General features: G+C 32.8%; 2 protein-coding genes across 3 annotated transcripts; one reads left to right on the forward strand and one right to left on the reverse strand.

Moving 5' to 3' along the window:
• Positions 1 to 125: 125 nt before the first annotated feature.
• Positions 126 to 8507, forward strand: LOC141671196 (golgin candidate 6). Its single transcript, XM_074477360.1, has 20 exons — positions 126 to 246; positions 605 to 672; positions 761 to 813; positions 1318 to 1445; positions 1534 to 1586; positions 2278 to 2424; positions 2530 to 2603; positions 2693 to 2762; positions 2851 to 2904; positions 2996 to 3091; positions 4228 to 4278; positions 4683 to 4769; positions 4936 to 5049; positions 5167 to 5238; positions 5680 to 5865; positions 6006 to 6109; positions 6277 to 6325; positions 6717 to 6782; positions 6964 to 7731; positions 7874 to 8507. Exons 2-20 carry the CDS (start codon positions 649 to 651, stop codon positions 8354 to 8356), a joined length of 2679 nt encoding a protein of 892 aa, XP_074333461.1. The 5' UTR covers positions 126 to 246; positions 605 to 648; the 3' UTR covers positions 8357 to 8507.
• A 1740-nt stretch (positions 8508 to 10247) lies between these two features.
• Positions 10248 to 13534, reverse strand: LOC141672889 (uncharacterized). Of its 2 annotated transcripts, XM_074479578.1 has the most exons (4): positions 13031 to 13534; positions 12369 to 12934; positions 10975 to 11517; positions 10248 to 10613 (listed from the first exon to the last, which is right to left on the reverse strand). In XM_074479578.1, exons 1-4 carry the CDS (start codon positions 13233 to 13235, stop codon positions 10515 to 10517), a joined length of 1413 nt encoding a protein of 470 aa, XP_074335679.1. In that variant the 5' UTR covers positions 13236 to 13534; the 3' UTR covers positions 10248 to 10514. The 2 variants fall into 2 exon arrangements, with proteins under 2 accessions (XP_074335679.1, XP_074335678.1); XM_074479577.1 differs by having other exon boundaries at positions 12369 to 13534.
• Between the last annotated feature and the right edge of the window lie 9512 nt (positions 13535 to 23046).

The raw sequence follows: 23046 nt of genomic DNA on the forward strand, positions 1-23046 counted from the left end.
CGTTCTCTTTTAAAACTCGGGAGCGGGGTAAAATTCGCTTAAAATCAAAATCTGATATAATCCATTAAAATTCATCAATTATATATAATGCATTAAGAATACAACCCCTAATCTTTATTTTTTTTAAAACACAAAATAGTGGGCGCTGGGCTGTAACTGGAGTTTATCATACATACAACACTCCTTGTATCTCTCTACAACTCTCCGGCGATCCGATCTTGTTTCATCTTTTCCGGCAACTGGGTTGTAAGTATACACCTATACACACAAACCCATCTCTCTATCTACATATTCTCCAACCCCATTTCCTCATTTTCACCCACACACACACACTTTTTATTAATTCTTTATTAGCTCATCAATTAAATTAGGGCTTTTCTTAATTTTTAATATTACTTCAATTAATTAAGCCTAATGCATCTTGATCATGTGTATATGTGTATGTATGTATGTTCACCTGTAAAGGGTAGTTGTTAAATTTGTAATTTAGGTTCTTTATTTTTGTTGTTGTGTTTATTGTGTATGTAAAGATTGACTTTTATGATGATGGGTTTGACTTTTTATCTGGGTGTGGTTTATATTTTTGTTTCTTAATGTTTTGCAGTGCCTTTTTCGGGAAAGTTGTAGTGGTGGTATTGATATAGTGGGATGGATTTGGTTTCCGGTTATAAGGTACTTTTACGGAATTATTTTGGTGTTATTGTGTTTGTAAATGTTAAAAGTTTATGTCTTGAGTGTTATTTTGGGTGGTTTTGTGCAGGGAGTTGTTGGGCGGATGTTTGGAAGTGAGAACTCGGGGTCTAATGAGGATAGGTAAATTCTTTTTCTGGAAATGTTTTTTTTGTGTGTTTTAGTTGAGAGGTGTGGAATGCTGTTATGCAAGAGTGTACTTCGATTTGACAGCTTAGTTGTTGGATACTAAATTCTTATTAGAGTTTAGGTAACACAATTTTAGTTTTTAAAATATCCATTTATCGGAAAGAAGTTGTAGCAATGAATCAATGATGCATTTTCCCTCTTTTAGTATGCATTTTCCCCCTTTTAGTGAGCGACAGCTTTGGTAGTATATGGCATGGTAACCTCATGCAGTGAAAGTATTGGCATGTACGCTTTGTTACATGATTTAAATATAGACATGTTTGTTGCTCTATATGTCTTTGCAACATTTTGCAATTCTTTAGATTAACAAAAACAGCTTTGTTTTGTGTTGCATATAACATATTGTGTTATCTTACATTGTTTGTTCTTTTTTTGTATTATGTATGTTTGATTTAATATATATTTTTGGATCATCTAACAAATGGATCTTGTCAACAGCTATGTTGAGCGGTTGCTTGACCGGATAAGTAATGGGGTCCTGGCAGAAGATAGGAGAAATGCAATTATTGAACTGCAATCTGTCGTTGCAGAAACCCGTGCTGCGCAGCTCGCTTTTGGTGCAATTGGTAAACTTCTTTGCAAAAATGAATTGCAGTTGTATGACCTATATGGCATGCTCTTGTTCATAAAATTACTTATTCACTTCTATTGCAGGATTTCCTGTACTTTTAAGTGTCTTGAAGGAAGAGCGTGATGATGTTGAAATGGTATGAAATGACCCAGCAGCAGCTTAACTATGTAAATGTATATGTAATGTTCTAACAGCAACCTCTTTCACAAGTTGGTGGATGTAATTTTTAAACAGCCATCTAGATAATAACAGTGTCCAGATAATAACAAGTGAATTGCACGGATGTTCAAGGTTTGAACAAAAGGAGATTGAGTCTCGTACTAGCAAATAGTTCTCGTAAATACGGGGAATGAACTTATTGTTTTAGTATTTAGTGTTTTGTTTGTAAAAAAAATTGATTTTTTTTCCTGGTTCTAATCAAGGCTTAAGTTTAGAAATTACAAAGATGATATTTAATTTTTAGGTTATGTAGCAGTTTCTTAGCCGAAAGTTTTTGCAGATTTAGTGCAATAACAATTTGTACAACTCATGTTTACTTGAAAAAGTATAGGCTGAATCGTAATTTGGAACATGTTACTCCCAATGTAATATTTAATACCATTTTAGGCAATTCTCTCAAAGAAGCGCTTGTTCAGAAGAAAACAAACCCCCCCCCCCCGGGAAAAAAATAACAGATCCTTATTTGGAATTGCCATTTTCCTTGTCATATATGGAGAACTTGTTTGGTTCATGCATCTAAAGTAACAGATCTCTTACTTATTAACAATTCAGATCTCTTCCTTATTAACAATTGGCATGCTAATATATATTTTTTCTTTCAATTAAAGGTTCGGGGGGCTCTTGAAACATTTGTGAGCGCTTTAACTCCAATTGCTCATGCAAAAGGTCCTCCAAATGAGGTTCAACCAGATATAATGAATACTGATTTGCTATCAAGAGAAGCAGAAAGTATTTCCCTTCTCCTAAGTTTGCTAGTAAGGACCTCTATTTATGTTCCATGGAACTGTGGACAAATAAAGCATTAATTTTTTTTTTAACATACGTATAGATGCATTTTTACTGATTATGTGCCTCGGCAGTCGGAGGAAGATTTTTATGTTCGATATTATACGCTTCAACTTCTGACTGCCCTTCTCAACAATTCCCGGAATAGGTATACTTTTACAAAACCATTTTCTTGCTCCTGCGTGAAATTCTGTTTCTTTTAGCTTTTTGGTAATATTTATCTGACCTCTTTATTAGGTTACAAGAAGCTATTCTCACCACTCCTCGTGGCATAACTCGCCTTATGGATATGCTTATGGATCGTGAGGTATGAACCTGCTAATGTGAATCAGCACATTTATGTTTTCCGCTCCTCGTTAGATCTGAATGACCCAATTGAGGGATTTTTGCTCTAGGTCATAAGAAATGAGGCATTGTTACTACTGACGTACTTGACTAGGGAAGCCGAGGTAAGCTAATTCACTCTTTTGATTATTCTTTTTTTTTGTCAAATCACGTGCTTCGATATACAGACCTGATGTTTCAGCTGTTTAACTGTAGGAAATTCAAAAAATTCTTGTTTTCGAAGGTGCTTTTGAAAAGATTTTTAGTATTATCAAGGAGGAAGGAGGTTCGGAAGGTGGTGTTGTTGTGCAGGTACTTCGAAGTACTTAACTTGAATTTTCCTACATGTCTGCTTACAGGAATGCATTATTTCTTATCCTTGTAGCATTCCCTAGTATCCCATGCTTTTAATAATAATAGATTAGCACACAGTATGCGGCTGAAGGTGGTTAGATTTGTGTGTTTATTTCTTGAAAGTTGGGCACTAGGTTTTTTTAAAAAAAATCGCGAGTTTTGCCAAATCTCGCGGATGTATCTAGTGATAGCATCAAGTGATCAACCATCTAAAGATTCAAGTTCGTCAGAATTGAACATTAGTCTGCAAATATGATTTGATATACTCTCTAGTACGCCCGCCGTGCAGTCATATTTAGATTATTTACCATATTAATAGTAAATTTGCCACCACGACATCGGAAGTGGAATGTGGCTACATGCTTGCACAATATTCATGATTTCGGCTAACGATTTGTGATGCATAATAATAGACTATTAAATGACAGTGCGGTACATTCTGTTCTTCAGTTTTTTTCTTGACATGGTGGACAATTATCCATCCTGGTCTTACAGCTATGTGGACTTTTACCATGTATATGATGCCTGTGACTTGTGAGGGTTACTAGTGACAGAATAACTTAATACTTGAAAATATATGATGTAAAACTTCCGTGCATGCATGAGTATAATATTCTCATCACATTCATTTTCAAGAATTGAGTACTACACGTACTTTTTAAGAATTCTGAATTCTCTAAAATTGTGTTATTAATTTAGTTGAAGACACATGCAGTTTTTTAGTCATATCCGTGTGTCTCAGTATTTATTTATCGGATCAATTAAAATTTAAAAGTAATGCAAGATTAATCAAATTATTTATTTTTAGATGTATGCAGTACTCACACACAATAACGTACAGACACAGTATTTTTGCTTGATTCTAGTATGCTGTTGAAATATGTTGTCTAATACCTAATTGTTCATTGTCAGGAATATATATTATATGTACCAATACTTGTGTGTTTGCAGTTTGCATTTTATTCTTATAACTCTGTCATTTGGTGGTTAACTTCTGCATCTGGTCCATATGTATGCATGTGGTAGCACTAAAGCCTGATTGAAGAAAATATACAAATGCAATTCTAACTTTGCTCATTTGTGTCGCTATCCAGGATTGCCTTGAGTTGTTGAACAATCTTCTACGGAATAATACATCTAATCAGGTCTGTGAATTTATTCTTATTTATATCCCTGGGTTTCATCTCACCTCCCAGCATAACATGTATAAAGTATAAACACATTCCATATTTTGTGCCTACCTTTTTTACATTAAAATTCTTCCTCGTTGAAAATTTAACTGAATCAGTAATCTAACAATTTTTCAACAAGATAGATCCCTTTTATAGAGATTCTGCACGACACTCGGTACAAAGTGTTCACAAAAAATTTGGGTGAAGATTATACATTTTATTCATTAGATAAAAAAAAAGTAAGAACAATTGTCTTCTCTTTGTAATTGTGATTCTGTATGTGTTTATAATATGGACTTATGGAGTAAAGGAGAGGGCCCCAGAGAAAATAATGTAGTATTAGCAGAGCCACCTGATGCTTGTGGGTTATGTTGTAGGTACTGCTGAGGGAGACCATAGGTTTTGAGCCTTTGATATCTATTTTGAAACTGAGAGGAAGTGCATACAGCTTTACCCAACAAAAGGTTAGATTTCAATTTTTTTCAATTTGTTTGCTTGTTATTAACACTATAATATGTGTGCATATGCCATGTGTAAGTATGTTTCATAGACTTGCAGAAATGTTACTGATTAGTTTATGTTGTCCTTGAAATGTTACTGATTAGTTTATGTTGTCCTTGGAACCAGTAGACGATAAATCTACTCAGTGTGTTAGAAACAATTAGTTTATTGATAACGGGTGTTCCAGAAACAGCGCCAGGAAAAGATGGTAACATTCTGACAAACAAGACGGTGCTAGTTCAGGTTTGTCAATTATAGCTAAAGCACTGAGCTCCTAAATATACTGCCACTTCACCATAATTGATGGTTAACTTATTTGATCCATCATCTCACTTGATTGATTTTTCCCTATGATTATAGAGACAAGTACTGGATAATCTTTTATTGTTGGGAGTCGAAAGTCAGTGGGCTCCTGTTGCTGTGCGGTGCGCGGTAATTTAACTTAACTTGAATTACCTTAACATGTCACCTTACTTTCTATTTACACAGTGTGATCATGTCATGATACATGGAAATGGTAATTAGAATAAGAAAGAATATGATAATATCTTTTTACCACAGCAACATAATATCAAGACATGGTACATGGAGGAGGTTATTAGAACAAGACTGAATTGGAAAACATCTTTTTCCGCAGCAACATATTCTGGTGCACAGCTATAAGTTTTAAAATCTTTTGCACCTTGTCCTTCCAAGAAGGAGTTCTGCTAAGCGAAATCCTATGAGCTGGTGGAAAAGAAATCTAAATAACTTACAAAAACCTAAAAAATACAAGTTCAATATTTATCTGATGAAGCTTAGATATAGATTATTTATAGCTCAGATATAGATCGCTATTATTCAAAATTAAAACTTGCAAAATCACTTTGCCAGACCTTTCGATGCATTGGTGATCTGATAGCTGGACATGGGAAGAATCTTGATGCTCTTGCAAGAAAAATTCTTGGAGATCAGCCGCATGAAGAATCTGCCCTAAATTCTGTTCTCCGAATCCTTTTACGAACTTCAAGTGTGCAAGAATTTTTAGCAGCTGACTATATCTTCAAGTGCTTTTGTGAGGTTGGTGCTGTACATTTTCTCTCACTGAGTTGCTTCTTTTTGTTATGGTTTTAAAGATGTGTTTGAGTTTTTGATTTTCTGTAATCTATTAGGCTTTACTAATTGCATAGTAACATGGTTGATCTGCCTGTTGTACATAGAAAAATCCCGACGGTCAAATAATGTTGGCGTCCACTTTAATCCCTCAGCCGCATCTAATGGCTCATGCTCAACGTGATGAAGATGTGAACATGTCTTTTGGAAGGTTAATTTTTAATTCTTGTGTCGTAATACTTTCTCGCTAATATCTAAACAAAATATTTTGAGCTTGTACAACTGATTAGAATATCTAAAATCAACTCTGGCCTTCTCACTGTCATATTATGCTGGAATGTGGGGATTCTTATGCCCGACTTATCTTTTTTTTGACAGCATGCTATTACGTGGTCTTGCCCTCAATGAAAATTATGGTGACCTGGAGGTAATTGTTTTTAATACTTTTATGTATATTGTTATTTGTCCTTTTAACATGCATACATGTTTAATTGTTTATGCATCGCTTCAAGTTCGCAACATGAGAAAGGGTTTTTCTATTCAAAATCTCCCACTAACCATTACCGAGTGACTCTGAGGAACTTGACTGTTTAATACCATTGTTAAATGCCTTGAGTGATTGTGGTAAGATGACTTTGTGTAAGCATTGTTTTGATGGTCATATATATAGTTGTATACATTCTTATGATGTTTAACTATTAAAGTATGTATTTACTCGTAGGCTTAAATTTTTTACAATAACACAAATAAGTTTCTTCTTTGTTGCTTGAAGTTGTCAAATACCTTCCCCGGCTAATGCTTTAGACTATTGAGTGCAGACATGTTGCAGAGCTGCTAGTGTTCTGACCCATATTATAAAGGATAACATATCATGCAAGGAGAAGGTATGGCTTGTGTCTCATTTTCTCACCTATGTCTGTTTCTACCAATAGTATACTACTATACTATGTTACATACCCCACCCTCTCTCCCCAATCTCTTCGAGAATATAGTTCCTTTGATTTGAAAATGGTATTTTGCAACTTATGTTTCCTTCTCTTTGTTAAAATCTGTAAATGCGTGCAGGTTTTAAAAATTGAAACTGAGGCAGCAATGTCGCCACTAGGAACACCAGAGCCTTTGTTGCACCAGACAATGAAATACTTGGCTGTTGCTTCTTCCTTGAAAGGCGGAGATGGGAAATCAAGTACCTTGTCAAACTTTCACTGTCAATCAATCATCCTAAAATTGCTGATCACGTGGCTTTTTAATTACCCGAGTGCAGTGCAATGCTTCCTAGATTCACGTCCCCACCTTACTTATCTCTTTGAGCTAGTATCCAATCCAGACACAACGATGTGGATAAGAGGGATGGCTGCAGTGCTTTTAGGAGAATGTGTTGTATTTAATAACAATTCTGATGCTGGAAAGGATTCGTTTAGCATAGTTGATTCCATTAACCAGAAAATTGGACTTACATCCTACTTGTTAAAGTTTGACGATATGCAGAAAACCTTTCGGTTTTCATCTGCAAAACCAGACCAGCCACGTAAACTGCTATCAAGATCCAATGCAGCGAGTATGTCAGAGATAGAAGATGTTGACGATAGTGAAGAAAGTGATGAAAGAAATGAGGAACATTCTGTACTTTCGTCAATATTTGATTCTCAGTTTGTGAACTTTATCAAAAGTTTGGAAGCTGATATCAAGGAAAGTACATTACAGATTTATACTCAACCAAAGAGTAGTGTGGCAGCAATGCCAGCAGAACTTGAACAAAAGAGTGCTGAAAACGATACTGATTACGCCAAAAGGCTGAAAGCTGTTGTTCGGAAACAAAATTCGGAGATACAGGTAGTCCTAATGATAAGCTTATCTTTTTATGTAATTATTAATGGTGTATATCTCCTAAAACTCGAAGAACTAATTATTTGAAGATCATACAATTTGCTACTTCACCTGACATTCACTTTCTTTTCTCTCTATTATACGAAAGGACCTTCTTAATCGGATTGCAACACTGTCCGGCAACTCCTCGAAGACAGGTGATGCTGCTGAACATGAAGTTGGAAATTCAGAAGAGATGCTTAGGAAAAATCTTCAGGAGTTATCCGAGCAATTGGAAATGGTCAATATGGAGAAAAACCGAACTGAGTCTGATTTGAAGAGCTTATCGGATGCTTACAATAGTCTGGAGCAGGCAAACTACCAATTAGAAAACGAGATCAAAGCTTTAAAGGCTGGAGGAGCTGTGCCACCTCCAGATATCGAGTCAATAAAGGCCGAAGCAAGAGAAGAAAGCCAGAAGGAGAGTGAAGCAGAACTAAACGATTTACTTGTGTGCCTCGGGCAAGAACAGAGCAAAGTTGAGAAACTGAGTGCTAGGTTGACGGAGTTGGGGGAAGATGTTGAACAATTGCTTGAAGGTATCGGAGAGGACGTGGAGTTGCCTGATGATGACGAAAGCGACGAAGCCTAACCGTGTAACCCTTTATTTTCTTTTTTCAAGTTTTATTCCTCGCATTTACTGCGTTGAATCTTTGTACATTATATCGGTTAATTGTAAATATGATAAATTTAAACAAAATAGATTTTCAGTTGGACCTATTTATGCAGGCCTTTTAAAGTCATCCCTGACTTGCAATAATCTTTAAATTACTTTCTTTCAAAGGGTTTTCTTATAAGTGTTTCTGGTAGTGAACATTCTACTGAAGATTGTGCTTATAGGTCAAATTTTTGCTTCTTATTTGTTAGATGTCCAATTTAAATAGTTTTGAATTGCATTGCAGCTTATTAAGCAAGATAGACTGTCCTAGTATTTAGCAAGTTGTAACACTAGTAGCTCCAAATGGGGAAATTTAGTTTACTCCTGCATACCTCGTATACTTGTATAAATTTTTATTATATCGAAATAGATATAAATAAAGATTTTTACTTCTTACCATGGTTGTAAAAATCGGTAATCGGTATTAATCGGTTTAGGTACCGATTAGGGATTAATCGGAACAAAAATCGGATATATTTAAATATTTTAATAATACTTAATATATTTACCTTATTTATTATGAAATATATAATTAAAAAATAATTTATAAATATTAATCGGATTTCAAAAAATAAATCGGTCAAATATTTTTTAAGAATTAATCGGAATTTTTTTTAAAAATCGGGGATTTTTAGAACACTCCTTCTTCCTTATAAAAAAAGAATTTCGTCTCAAAGTATAATGATTTTATCTTGTACTATTCTTACTCCAATTTGTAAGCTTGTTTTATCCTAAAGTGCCCAGACAATTAGACAAGTGACAAAATGGCACATGCTTTGAAAAACGAAACAAGTCACATGCTGAGTTGAAAAGTTCTTATTATAAAGCAGTACTAAAAAGTACAAAATCATTAAAAACATCAGGGTCCTCTACCTTTTAACATGTGTAGTAATTAGATGGCCTAACCCCACTTCACTGCATTATCATGAATTCATGACTGTTTGCCCTAAATGTCACTTGGGGGTTAAAAATGACCCTAAATGTCACTTCAAAACGGTATATCGTGTAACGTTTATGTAAAAAAACTAAAACGGTACTTTGTGTAACGTTTTGGCATTTTGAATTTTTTTTATGCGCAAAACGGTAGTTAAAGTACCGTTTTGGTACAAAACGCTATATGATGTACCGTTTTGAGCCAAAACGCTATTTCAACTAACGTTTTGCACATTATAAAAAAATTAAAAAATAATAATAATAAAGTACCAAAAACGACACACTATGTACCGTTTTGCATTAAAAAAACAAAACGTAAGACGAAGTACCTTTATAAAATGACATTTTGGGCCATTATTTTCAAAAGTGACATTTTGGACCATTTAACACTCAGAAATGACATTTTGGTCCATTGTTCATTATTCATTTTGTGATGCACACACAATTCAGGTTTATCGGACAAGATTCAAACCCTCGAACTCACGTAAAAGCTACGATTTTTACTACGAAGAATATAAAAAAAGTGTTAATATTTGATAAGATTGGAATGCGGTCACACACCCATCTTATATTCGACAAGATTAAAACACGGTTGGAATCTTGTCCCCCGTGAAATTAAAAAATGTACCCAGTAACAAGTATGGATAGTCCAGAAAACTAACAATCACTATCAATGTAGCATCAATAATGCAACCGACAATCTCAAGTGAACAGATTAGTAGGTAATCAAAGTGGTTCGAACTAGCTACCTGTTTTGGACCTAAACACTTGCAAACACTGCACTGCTGTACAAAGTCTAATATACAATGGAATTCAAGAAAATGAAGAATTAGTGTTGCAGAGCTACCACAGAATTGTAAGGTTAAAGATCATCATCTGCGAGGACGGTAAATATAAAATTACGAGTTTAGGGAACTATATTGCAGCTAAAAATTGAACTTTTATGTGTTCTACAATCTGTTCTACAACTTTTTCTACAACTTTTACATACACCGGAAAGCCTTTTTCCTCTAATAGAACGTATGAAGAAGAGCATTAGCTAAACTTGGACAAAGAAAAATTAACGAATCACGAACTTACTAAACAAATGTGATTTGCAAGAAGAGATTGAACAAAAAAATAACAAGGAAAATGAAGGACCTTATTCTGTGGTTAGTCCTTAAATTTCAGCAATCTCATCTTCCAAGCATACACCGACATCCAACACTAGGCTTCTTCTTTTCGACTCTAGTATCCGGCAACAATTTCTTCTCGGAGACTGCAAAAAGAAAGAAAGATGTAAGCTAACCAAATGAGAAGAAACACATTGCAATAGTATATGATAAAGGAAAACATCGCTCCTGAAAAAGCTTAAAAGCGTGTCTTGAGATCAGCTCTAAGGTCTTAATTTTTAATTCCGAGAACACCGGTAATTATTGTGTTATAACTTGTAATTAAAAGAAAGTAGCTCGAAACAACCATATTTCAAAATGAACTTGTTAAGGTGACATTGTAAAAGCATCACAGCATTAGTCTTTGACAACATGGTTGAGTTCTGTTTTGGTAGGAGACTAAATTATTTTGATGGAAATAGTTGATACTTGATAGGTATGGGGAATGGTAAATAAATTAATGCTTACTCTATTCCATAGTTGTGGATCAGGTCTCTTGTAAACCACTATTTTATCAATATTTGCAGGAGATACCATATTCCTCCACTTGCAATCAGGATGGGGAACTTGATGACGATAATATATGCTCACTGTTCGATTAGTGGAATCTAATCTGGCCGATGACAAGTAGAACACGAAGGGTTTCTGGCAAGGGTTCCGCGCAACTGGGCGTGTGTTGAAAGCATACCCCGTGTAATCTGCTCTCTTGTACCAATTCAAAAATGTCCTTGACGGCATTTCTATTTCACGAGGAGATAAGACTCCGCGGAAAATTTGAACGGCAAATCCCCAGGATACAGAAATTGTCCAAGTCTTATTTCTTTCATAACAAATGGATTGTTGTATGATACCTGCTGAATCAAGTTTCATTGGAATCATCAGCCGTTGTAAGGCTTCAATCCGAGTCACATTTGGGAATATAGGCTCCACTACATCAAGGTGATGCAATGACACCAAAGGCGTCACAGGGTGTGCAGCAAGAAGACCAAATAAGTTCCCATAAACATCATACTGAAAAGTCAAATACAAAGAAGAGGTCCTCGTTAGAGTTGCGAAGCAAGTTTTTGGGACAGTAATTAGTTAAATATTTACCAAATATTCCACTGGAAATTTTAAAAATCAAGCACATACCTATCTTACTTTTTTTACAGTCACTACACATTAATAATGATGTTGATAGCAACAGACTTTTAGACTTTCAGTAAAAACTACATTTCATAAGATTATTGACTCAGAAAACACACTTGTAGTTGTAGTTGAACAAAGCCAATAGTCTCAACCTAACACTAACTTGGTCCATTTGACACTGTCAATACTTGGTAATTAACTACTGCAAGCTTAAAAAATTTGAAATCCAAGACTACTTCAATACTTGCCATAAATATGTGGTATTTTTACACATATATAGGGAAAACAGTTTTTACAGTTGCACAAGAAATAGTATATGGGTTATTAATGATCAAATATGTTGCTTCAGTTCACTACATACAAATATTTCTAGCAATCACTGGGTATGCAACATGCCATTTTCAGCACTGCAACTTAATGAAAAGGGAATCCTAAGTACAAATAAATAGTATATGGGTTATCTGTGTTTCTTTCATACCATGAACAAATAATATCTAGTACTTTACACCCTTAATTCATTACTGTTTTGTCGGCAAACGTCTGATACCAATTAGATTTCAAAAACAAAAATACGAGATTTCGATGATATGGACCTAATCATGGGTTCAAAACATCATTCCCTCTTCTCGAATACGCAAATAATCTAATGCATTGGAAAATCGATAACATATGCAATAAATAAGAAAAATAAAGAACCAAAACGAATCGAAGGTCAGGGATACTAAGAAACAGACCTGATGGAAACCGAGTTCTTTAGTGAGGGGAACACCAAGCTCAGCCATACAAGCTTGAATTCTCTCATCAGAACCATACAATATAGGATACCTCTGAATACACTTATCTTGCATTCTTGCCAAAGCTTTTGCCAATGGATAACTAATTGCAAAACCTCCTCCACCATAAGCCATTCCATACGAAAAATAAATATTCTGCAAATGACTCTCAGATAAGCTCCCAATGTAATAATACTGATTATGATCATACTTATTCAAAACCCTAACTAAATTCTCTGTCAAAAAAACTGTGTCATCATCTCCCATTACAAACCACCTCACATTCTCCATTCCCAGCTTCAAAGTCTCCGAAACAATCCTCGAAATTCGAATAGCAGACCTATCTCCCTTCCTGTTCTTATACTCAAATCCATCCGTCTTGCCCGAGATTTTCACCTCAGGCAAGCTCAAGGCCTCATCATTCTTGAAATCAACATGACTATCTAACCAAACAATTCCCCTCATTTTCTCACCTCTCCACCATAACTTAATGTAATTCTTTCTCTTTTCCCACAGCTTAGCAGAAGCTGCAATGCCAAAAACAATGTGTTTGATCTCAGTCTTTTCAGGGGTTTTAGCTAAAAAAGTTTTATTCTGACTCAAAAACCTTGATATATCTTGACCTTTAAGGCTTCTATGAACAGAATTGAACAATTTTTCACCCCTACAAGTTGAGGAATTTGCAGCAAACTTGACAGTAAACACTACACAAGTTGCAGAAACAATCAAAATCAAGCAAACCATTAGTCTTGGCAAAGCTCTTGCATTTCCTGAAGGGCTTTTCATATCCCATATCAATTTTTCTGAATCTTTTTCAGTAAATTTCATTATAAACTTCAAGAACACAAAATTCCAAGAAAATATTTAAAGGGTTGCTATAAAGATTGGTTCTTGATGTAAAGATACAATCTTTTTAGCAATTTGAGTAGAAAAAAGTATGAGTAATATAATATGATGTTAAAAATGAAGAGTAAGTTTAAAGAATGAATGTAGGATTGAAGGAGAAAAGGCAAAGAAGATTATAAAGTAGCTATGATGATGTATAGAGATGAGAGAGAGGTGAAGAGGTGCATTAGTTTGCTGCCAGGTAGCAAACTGCTTCGCATAAAGCTTGTCATAAAATGCTGTTTTTTGCTTCAATACTATCTAGTCTAGTCTAGTGTATATAATACAGGAGGTCACCGGTACATGCGTATTTTAAACGATTTTTTCTTAATTTGCGGTTTTCGCTTTGGGTTTGATTTTTGTTCATTCCAATATTTTGTAGAATAGTTATTTATTGTAAAATATAAAAGATTCTGAAAGTTACGAGACCGATTCCGAAAGGAATGGTGACCGAAACGGAGATTTATATAACATATATAAATTAGAAAATATTATTTTCAGAATATTTTGTATTTTCAGAACAAAGAAAGAGCGAAAATATAAAATTATCCATGCATTCATCGTAAATGTCTTTTTTTTTCGAGAAGAAAGATGTTATTTCACTAATAAAAAGTTATACGGCATCTACAACAATGATCGAGTCGAGCAACAGTAAATTATAATCGGTTGTTCTCATTAATAGACAGTTAACCAATATTTTAAAGATGATATATAAACAAATACAAATACTCACTTTATGCATTTTCGTTGACTTACTGATATTCTTTTTGTTACCGTCAATATCTTTTGAAAAGGTTAATGTAGGAGCAATTTGATAATTTCACAATATTTTATTCTAAAAATAAAAAACTTAGGGGTCGTTTGGTTCATAAAAGTTGGGCATCAGTTATGAGTTTTGTTCATTCCAAACTCATAACTGATATTTGGTTCATGATTTATATTCGTTAAAACCCATACCTGAAACCCACTTGAATCAAATTTGATATCTTAGGGGGAGGTGGGTATGAAGAAGTGGTATGAGGTATCAGATTTACTATTATTATTCATCTTTATTTCTACGGTTAAATACAATTTATGTACACATATTTTAAATTTGATATATTATTTAATTTTAAATAAAATTATACTAATATTTATCTAATGCCAATTTGTAAGATTTAATTTATTAAAAAATATTAAACTATTATTTAATTGGTCAAATTATATTTTACTAATCATATAATTTTTTAGTAAATTTTTATTTGTAAATTATATAAGAATTTAATTTCAATGTACAATGTACACTTGTACATAATATTAAAATTAAAATTGAAATATCGATTATATTTGAAATAAAACAGATTCATTCCAGTACTGAACCAAACACATAATATCTCATCCCCATACCAGACTAACATGATTTCTGATTTCAAACGCATAACGAACGACCCCTTAGCTATGTGAAAATAACAATTCTCGTACAGATTTATGCATGCAGAACATAATGATAATGTACCATGATTTAAGTATGCAAGTTGTACTCCTTCCGTCCCTAAAAACGTTTCCTGTTTGTGTCGGCCACGTCTGCCAATGCACACTTTTGATTGTTAATATCTTTAATTTCGTATTAGTATACGAATCCAACAAAATCACTCATTAATATGTTTGATCTTATAGATTAAACGTAAATTAGTAGTCAATCTCTTACTATGAATAGTAAAAAAGTCAAATTGAGAAACACATTTTGGGACGGAGGGAGTAGTAATTGAAATTATTCAAATTAGTACAAAAATAGAAAACTAGATAATCATTTTACCAATTCTTTATAAATTTCTTTGCTTTTAGAATTGTATAATAAATTCAATAAAACGATTATAGTGATTTATTCTGAATCCATTACCTTCTTTTTTTACAGACGAATCCATCACCCTCCTGAATAATTGAGATTTATAAAAATGACATTCGAATTTAAACGAAAATCGAATTGATGTCCGGAATCTAGATAAGCATTTACTTGATATAACTGGTTTCTGCAACTTCAAGAATGGCCAGACTTTTTGGCCTAAATCTTGACCTAAATTTGGACCGAGACAACTTTATTTCAATAGTTCGATCTAAATTTTGGTCCAATTTTATATATTAATATTTTATTCTTTCAATTATTGATATATTGTTATTTTAATGTGTTAATGCTAATTCACATACCTATTAATTCAACTGAACGCGAAATGAATAAGATCATATTAATTTCAAACTTAATAAATTTATTAAATTAGTAAAATATTACACTTAAACAAGAAAAATGAAAAAAAATGTGTTTAATATATATTTTTTTAATTAATTGCTCCCTCTGTCCCGACCAATTGTTTACATTTGGTTTGGGCACGGAGGTTAAAAAATATGTATAAAGTAATGAAAAAGAGAAAGAAAAGGGAGTGAAGTAGTGAGACCCATTGATTTTTAATGTATAAAAAGGAGATAGTAGAGTAAAAGTAGTGTAAAAAGGAAAAAAAAGTGGGAAAGTGGCGGGACTCATTTACTATTTTTGGTAAATTTTGAAATGTAAATAATTGGATGGGATAACCTAAAAAGGAAAGTGTAAAGAAATGGTTGGGACATAGGGAGTATTATATATAAGTGAAAATTAAAAAATATAATTTAAAATTACTTAATATATATATAATAGCATTCAATTAACAAACTAACGAATATATAAAACAAAAAAAGATAGTATTTTATTATTAAAAAGATTTAGACCGTATTAACCTAAATTTATGTTGACACTATTCAGTGACCTAAATTGGAACAGGGTAATAGACCACTGTTGAGTAGATTTTGACCGAAATCAGTTCAAATATAGGCCAATAGGCCGTTCTTGAAGATGACCTTAGGTCTTGCTATCGGGTTTTCAAATTGAATTATGGAAAGTAAGTAAGTGGTTGGGAGGTAAAATATTTTCATCATATTTTTGAAGAGAAAGTTTTGGAATGAAATTATATCAAATTTACATTTATCACCACTTATTTTCGTTAATTTTTAAAACTTGGTAGCAGAAATAAAAATGAAAATGAAATTTATTTTACTTAACTTACAATTATTTTTTTCTTTTTTTTTTTAACTAGGCCAATAAGCTATTCTTGAAGATGGCCTTAGGTCTTGCTATCGGGTTTTCAAATGGAAAGTAAGTAAGTGATTGGAAGGTAAAATATTTTCATCCAATTTTTGAAGTAAAAATTTTGGGATGAAATTACTCTCTTTCATTCATTTTTAAAACTTGGGAAAAGAAATAAAAATTAAAATGAAACTATTTTACTTAACTTGCTTACTCTTTTTTTAACTAGCGAGCAAGGGGTTAATCCGTTCCACGAAATTTACAACGTAACGTAACGACTTGGCTGGGCAGAGCAGGACAAGCACCACATTCAATGCTAGAACAAACAGTGGTGAATGGGTTGAAATAATGAGACTTCTGTTTTGGGTAAAGTCTTTTCAACGTTACTATCTTCGTTGACTGGATATTTTCTTGGTCGTGATCCATTTAAATTCTCTACACAGAGTCTAGGGCTGTACGCGATTCGGATCAGATCGGTTTTGGAGTAAAAGTTGAATCAAACCGCGAAGAGCGATTTTATAAAATGGTCATCCGCAACCGTAAATGTGGTTGCGGTTAACCGCGTCAATTGCGATTACGAATTTGCGGTTATTACTGATCGGTTTGTGGTTCAACCACTTATTTTAAAATAATTAATAATTTATAAAATAAATAAATTCGGAATATTAATAAATTCAAGTTTAAGTTACGTGATAAATTTACATTCAAAAATAAAATACGAACTAATACTCCCTGGGAGCAAGGATATTAAAAACATACAAAAATATGGAGGCGAGAGAAAAGAAAAAAAATGATAAAAAAAATTACATGTTTACTGCATTTTCCATTTGTTTGGTTATATATCTTATAATAATTGTGAATCTTATGAAGGAAGTCTTAACATTAATCTAAGATTAGTCAATAAATGTGTATACTTATTAATTTATAAAAATATCAACTAAATTTTTGAAAAATATTTTATTATAAATATATGTTGCGAGTTGCGGTTGCAATTTTGTGATTTTCAAGAATTTTAAACCGCATCCAAACCGTGAATGAGAAGTTTTTAAAATTTAAATCAACAATCAACCCGCATTTCGCGATTATCCGCAAAATACAGTTAGGTTGCGAGCGGTTGAGCGATTGGATTCGGTTGAGCGATTTGTCGATTAGGGGTGAGAAAATTAAGAAACATATAATTTAGTGAGAAAATATAATAAATGTATGTAAAGTGTTGGTATCGATCAATTTTTAATGTATATAATTAATATAGCGGAAGAAAGCAGTGATTGTCTGTAATTAATTTTTATATAGCAAAATTTTATTATTTTTGCAACGTAAAAATTGAGAAATACGTAACAAAAAGAAAAATGTAGAGAAATGAATGGGACAGAATGACTATATTACTTCTCATCACTCATTTCTTTCAAGATTTGATGATTATAGTGTAATGTAAATGCTTTTCTTTTACTCCCTATGTTCCCAAGGACGTATACATCAAGGAACCGGGTTCGGCATGGATTTTAATGTTCCTCTAAATTATAGTTTCTTAAATAATTTTTAATTTTTTTTCTTCTGAATAAAATTTTGATTTTTGAATTTTAATACAAAAAATTGTATATAATTAGATGGGACAAAAAGAGTAATTCTTAGGGAAAAATGTTTAATTAAAAGTACGTATAAAAAATAATAAGATTCTTGTTCTTTATAAAAAGTTTGAGTGAACATTTCACGCTTGAAGCTAGGATTGTCCGATAAGATTTGAATAATTTGTTTTGGATCCGATCAAAAGGCTTACACGGCCGAATTTTTACCGGCCCGAATTTTCTAGGCTTTAATTTTGATCGGATCGATTCGGGCCGGGATTTCTGAAAATATTAGAGCTTGTTTGGGTTTTCGAGACGGGCCTTACTAAGTTTTTTTTCGGGCCGGATCGGACCGTATTTTTTTCTAATTTAAATCGGATCACGTTTTATTAGAGATTCTAAATACTACATATGTTGGCAACTAAATTATTGTAAAAATATATTAGTTTGTATCTCATATTTTATAAAAAGATTATTTCAGTGAAAATATTTAAGTTCAACAAAAAATAAACACGTTTATAGAATAATATGTTTTATCAATATTATTCAAATATATATAGGGTACTTACTATATCTTATTTTATTAATCCTGTAATAAAGTATATAAATAATATTATTAATCACGAATATGTAAATATATATGTGTTTAAAGTATTATTTATATTTATAGTAGATGTAAATTCATAAATATATAAAAAAATATGTTAGAATAATCAAATTTTAACCGGAATTTAATCGGGCCGATCAAGGACCGTGCCGGGCCGAAGCCCGGGCTTTTAACCGGGCCGGACTGGACCAGATTTTGTCTAAAAAATATAGGATATGTCGAGGCCCTAAGCTCAGGCTGAGTTTTAACCAGATCAGGTGAGGCCAGATTTTCGGATTCAAACGTTTTAGACATATCTCGTAAAAATGCATGTATTGAAAAATTGAATTGTACCTGACCGGATCAGATTTCATTAAAAATATCTAGACCTCCTGTGAGGCCTGGATCAGATTTTTCAAACTAATTTTTTATATTAATATTCTTAATCTTTTTAAAAATAATAAACCTTTTTCAATTTGTAAGAGATTAGGCTGAAAATTCGAGGCTTCTGTCCAAAATTACATTATACAGTATTTATTTAAGCTTTTATTATACTACCTTATAATTCGTGCGATGCACGGTTTTCTAATTTTTTTAAAAAAATTTACTTGTTTTGTTTTTAATTTTTTTTAATGTATACGTGTTATTATCTTTGATATTGTTACAAAATTATTTTTAATAATTTGTTACAGTATTTTTACAAGAAATATCAATATAGGATTTTGAATATAATTATTTTTTTGGCAAGGTATGTTATAGAACTATATATAGTAGAATATATAATCAAATTCCATTTATAGTTGTATCATTATATTATATTTTTATGTTTAAATAATAATAAAATAATATAATTTTTTATATTTATGATTAATTGAATCTCTAATTATATTTTATTTAGTATTGTAGTTGGACATTGTTATCGCATATAACAATGTAATCATTTTATATTTATGATTTTATTATAATTTAATCTTGACTGTCTATTTAAAAAATACAAATCAATATTTTAGATTGTTTTGGTGGTAAATTCGACTGTGATTTAAAAGAGTGATCATCTATTATTCTTCTAGCAAAATTTTCATCACCCTATTTGAAAAAATGGCATAAAAAATATCCTACAATTTTTTTTAAAAAAAATCAATCAAATTTTATTAATACAAAATAATTTACCAAAATTTCGAAATCAAATAAAGGTTACATATACTCCTTGTTCCCGATTGTATGTAGAGGATAGAGCTGTTGCAAAACACGTCCCCCTAAAATAGTCATTCGGTGCCACTCTCTCTCTAACAGGTAACTATAATGTCACAGTTTCCGTTTAGTCAATTAGTCAAACTAGCGTTGTTGTCATTATTTATTACTAATGTAGTGTGTTTGGTATTTCGTTTATTACGATAATTTTTTTGATATATGAGCCTCACTTTTAATAAAACAAAGGGGGCAAATTAAATTATAGGTCCCTAAATTATTAACGTTTTATTTTATAGGTCACTCAATTAAAAATTTCGTATTTCAGGTCAGTTAACTTTTGAAATTTCTGATTTAAGTCATTACGTTAAAAAGATTCTAGCAACGTTAGAATCAGAAAAGGGAAAATAAATTGATAAGTCCCTAAACTATTCCGGTTTTATTCGATAGGTCCTGAACAAGAGATTACGCAAACCGGGTCCTTAAACATATTCAATTGTTTGAATCAATTCCTTCCGTTTAGTAGAATCTGACAGACGTCAGAATTGAGCTGATGTGGCATTCCCTTTTTGACATGTTATCAATTTATTTGTACACACAAACAGAGAGAGTTAAAAATGAAAATAAATCGGAAAAGAGCCGTTAACAAAGTTTAAATATATATATATACACAACTATCTATGTATGTTGGATTATGGTTCATAACATAAATTGGGAAAAAAATTGACATGTCGACTAAGATGAAATCAAGCGGAAGTAGCAGCACAATGAAGTCGAGGATAGTTTCGAAAGCACCATTTGTTTGCAAATGCGGATTTGAATGTCCGCTTTGGACGTCTCAAAAACCAAATAGTCGAGGGCGAAGGTTTTTCGGATGTCCACTTTACAAGGATAAAAATAAGTATTGTGGTTTTTTCCAGTGGTATGATGAAAATTATTCTGTCAAAACCACCAAATAAGGTGATCATTCAGTTTTGGAAGCACAAAATGAGAACTTTGTAAATATGAAGGTAGCTATGTTGGAAACCAAAATTGGAGAAATTGAAGTTGTCAAGAAAATGGAGGTAGGAGAAGTGAAAGCCCAGTTAAAAATGAAGAACTTACATATTGAAAAGCTTAAGTTTCAGTTGGCATTGATGAAATTTTTTATTTTTTTGATCCTATGTGGATTTGTAATTAGTCTAACCAAATGAGTTTATAATGATATGCTTAACTAAACTTTTTAATTCATGCTTATGAATGGATTTGTAATGCCTTTTGTAATGATAAGCTTAACTGAAATTTTTCATTTTTGATCCTATATGAATTTGTAACCTTCTTATGCACCAAATTGAATCAAAACTGAAATGAAATAATTGAAATAGAAATAAACATGAAAGTGATGCTTGCATTAATTGTCCAAAACAGACCATTCATACATGTCCAAAACACAAATAAACAGATGTGTTCCTCACACCTAGATTGCAACACCTAGATTATACAAACATAATTGAAAGTAAACCAAAAGTTGTGTGCAAACAATACCAGAGACTGAAATTAGCTCATGGCTAACTGGAACTCTACATAATTTTTGACCTCCTGTTGAAAGTCTTCAAGGATGGAACTGGTGTTTGTGAACTTGACACTGGAGTAGTTGGAGGTGGTAGCTTAGGACCTTGAACTGGTGCCTTTGTAATTGATGCCTTTGGAACTGATGCCTTTGAAACTGGTGTTGGATTTGAACTTGAAACTTTAAGAGTAGAGCCACCAATAGTTGAAAAGTATGTATTCCTATCTCTAGCACTTGTGTATACACCAACACCAACTGGTTGTACCTTTGGGGGTGGTTCCACAACCTGCACATTTCTTGCCTTTGATGGCCCTCCCCTCTTCCTCTTTGGTTGTTGTTGACCTTCAACTGATGCCTGACCTTCATTTGTAGATTTAGTTTTTTGACTTGTTGCACTTTTAGCCCTTTGCAAGACATGAATAAGTTAACTTCAAAAAAAAACTTATAAGTTAACTTCAAAAAAACAAAATACACCAAACTTACATTAGCTATTTCTTGTGCCTTTGCTGCATCACTTTGTGCTTTCTTAGCTTTAGCTATAGTTGTCTGTATCTCATAAATCTCCTCAGCAGTTGCTTTACAAGTTGTTTTATTATGACCAGTATTCAAACACTGACTACAGTGCATCAACACTCCTTTTTTCCCCAATTTTTGTCCTGCTCCCTCCTCACCTTGTACTCTTCTTCTATGTTTTTTTGGCCTCTCAGGCATCCTTCTTGCTTTTTGTGGCTTGATGTCAGGGAATCCAACTTTTTGGCCAATAAAGTGCACCTTTCATAGGTTTGAGCAGATGTGAATAACTTAAATATACTTGGATTTTTGATAACTGACATCAAGCTTATCTACTGGTTTTTGGTTCATACTTTGCAGTGCTTGACATGCATGAGTGCAAGGATTGCCACTCAATTCCCACATTCTACAAGCGCATGTGCCTTGAACCATATTCACCACCCATTGACCCCTGTCAATGCCTCTTACTTCACACTCATCACCACTAGCCCATGTTGACTTACAAAATCTAGTCCCTTCAATGCTATAATTTAGCTTTTTGACTATCCTGGGACATAAATCACTTTCAACACCTTGCATCCAATCTCTCTTTCTATAAATTCTCTCCATCACCTACAACCTAATATCATCTAATAACTCTAAAATAGGCTTATATCTTGCCTCCATAATCCAACTATTAAATCACTCTGATAAGTTGTTATCTACCATATCATACTTTGTAACCGTATCAAAACAAGATCTACTCCAATATATGGGCTCTGTCTTCAATAAATATAGTGTGCAAGAGGAGATATACCTTTAATCTCATCAATGTGTATGTTGAACTCTTCAACAGTATGTGACTTGGCAACCATCTAGAATAAATTTTTCAGAGCTGTCCCAGGGTGATTTTTTTTTCCAATTTGCATATATGTGCCTTGCACAACACTTATGTTCTGCCATTGGGAGGATGTTGTCTATAGTATGCTTCAATCCCTGTAAATAATTGTCATTACAATGTCATTATACAGTGTTAGGTCACACACACACTGTAGAGGGGGTGAATACAGTGTATAGTACACTCAAATCGAACTTTAAGAACTTAAGTAACAGAAAACAAACTTTATTGAAACAATAAACTCTGTTACAGTATGGAACTGTTACCTCTCAATGATGAACAAATATCACGAGAGCTGCTAGGGTTACAATGAATAATCTTCTCTAATAATGATAACACTTATAGTGTAAACCCTATATCTGTGTTTATATACTACACAGTTACAAGA

The sequence above is a fragment of the Apium graveolens genome, chromosome 7, assembly GCF_009905375.1.
Source record: "Apium graveolens cultivar Ventura chromosome 7, ASM990537v1, whole genome shotgun sequence".
Lineage (NCBI taxonomy): Eukaryota > Viridiplantae > Streptophyta > Magnoliopsida > Apiales > Apiaceae > Apium > Apium graveolens.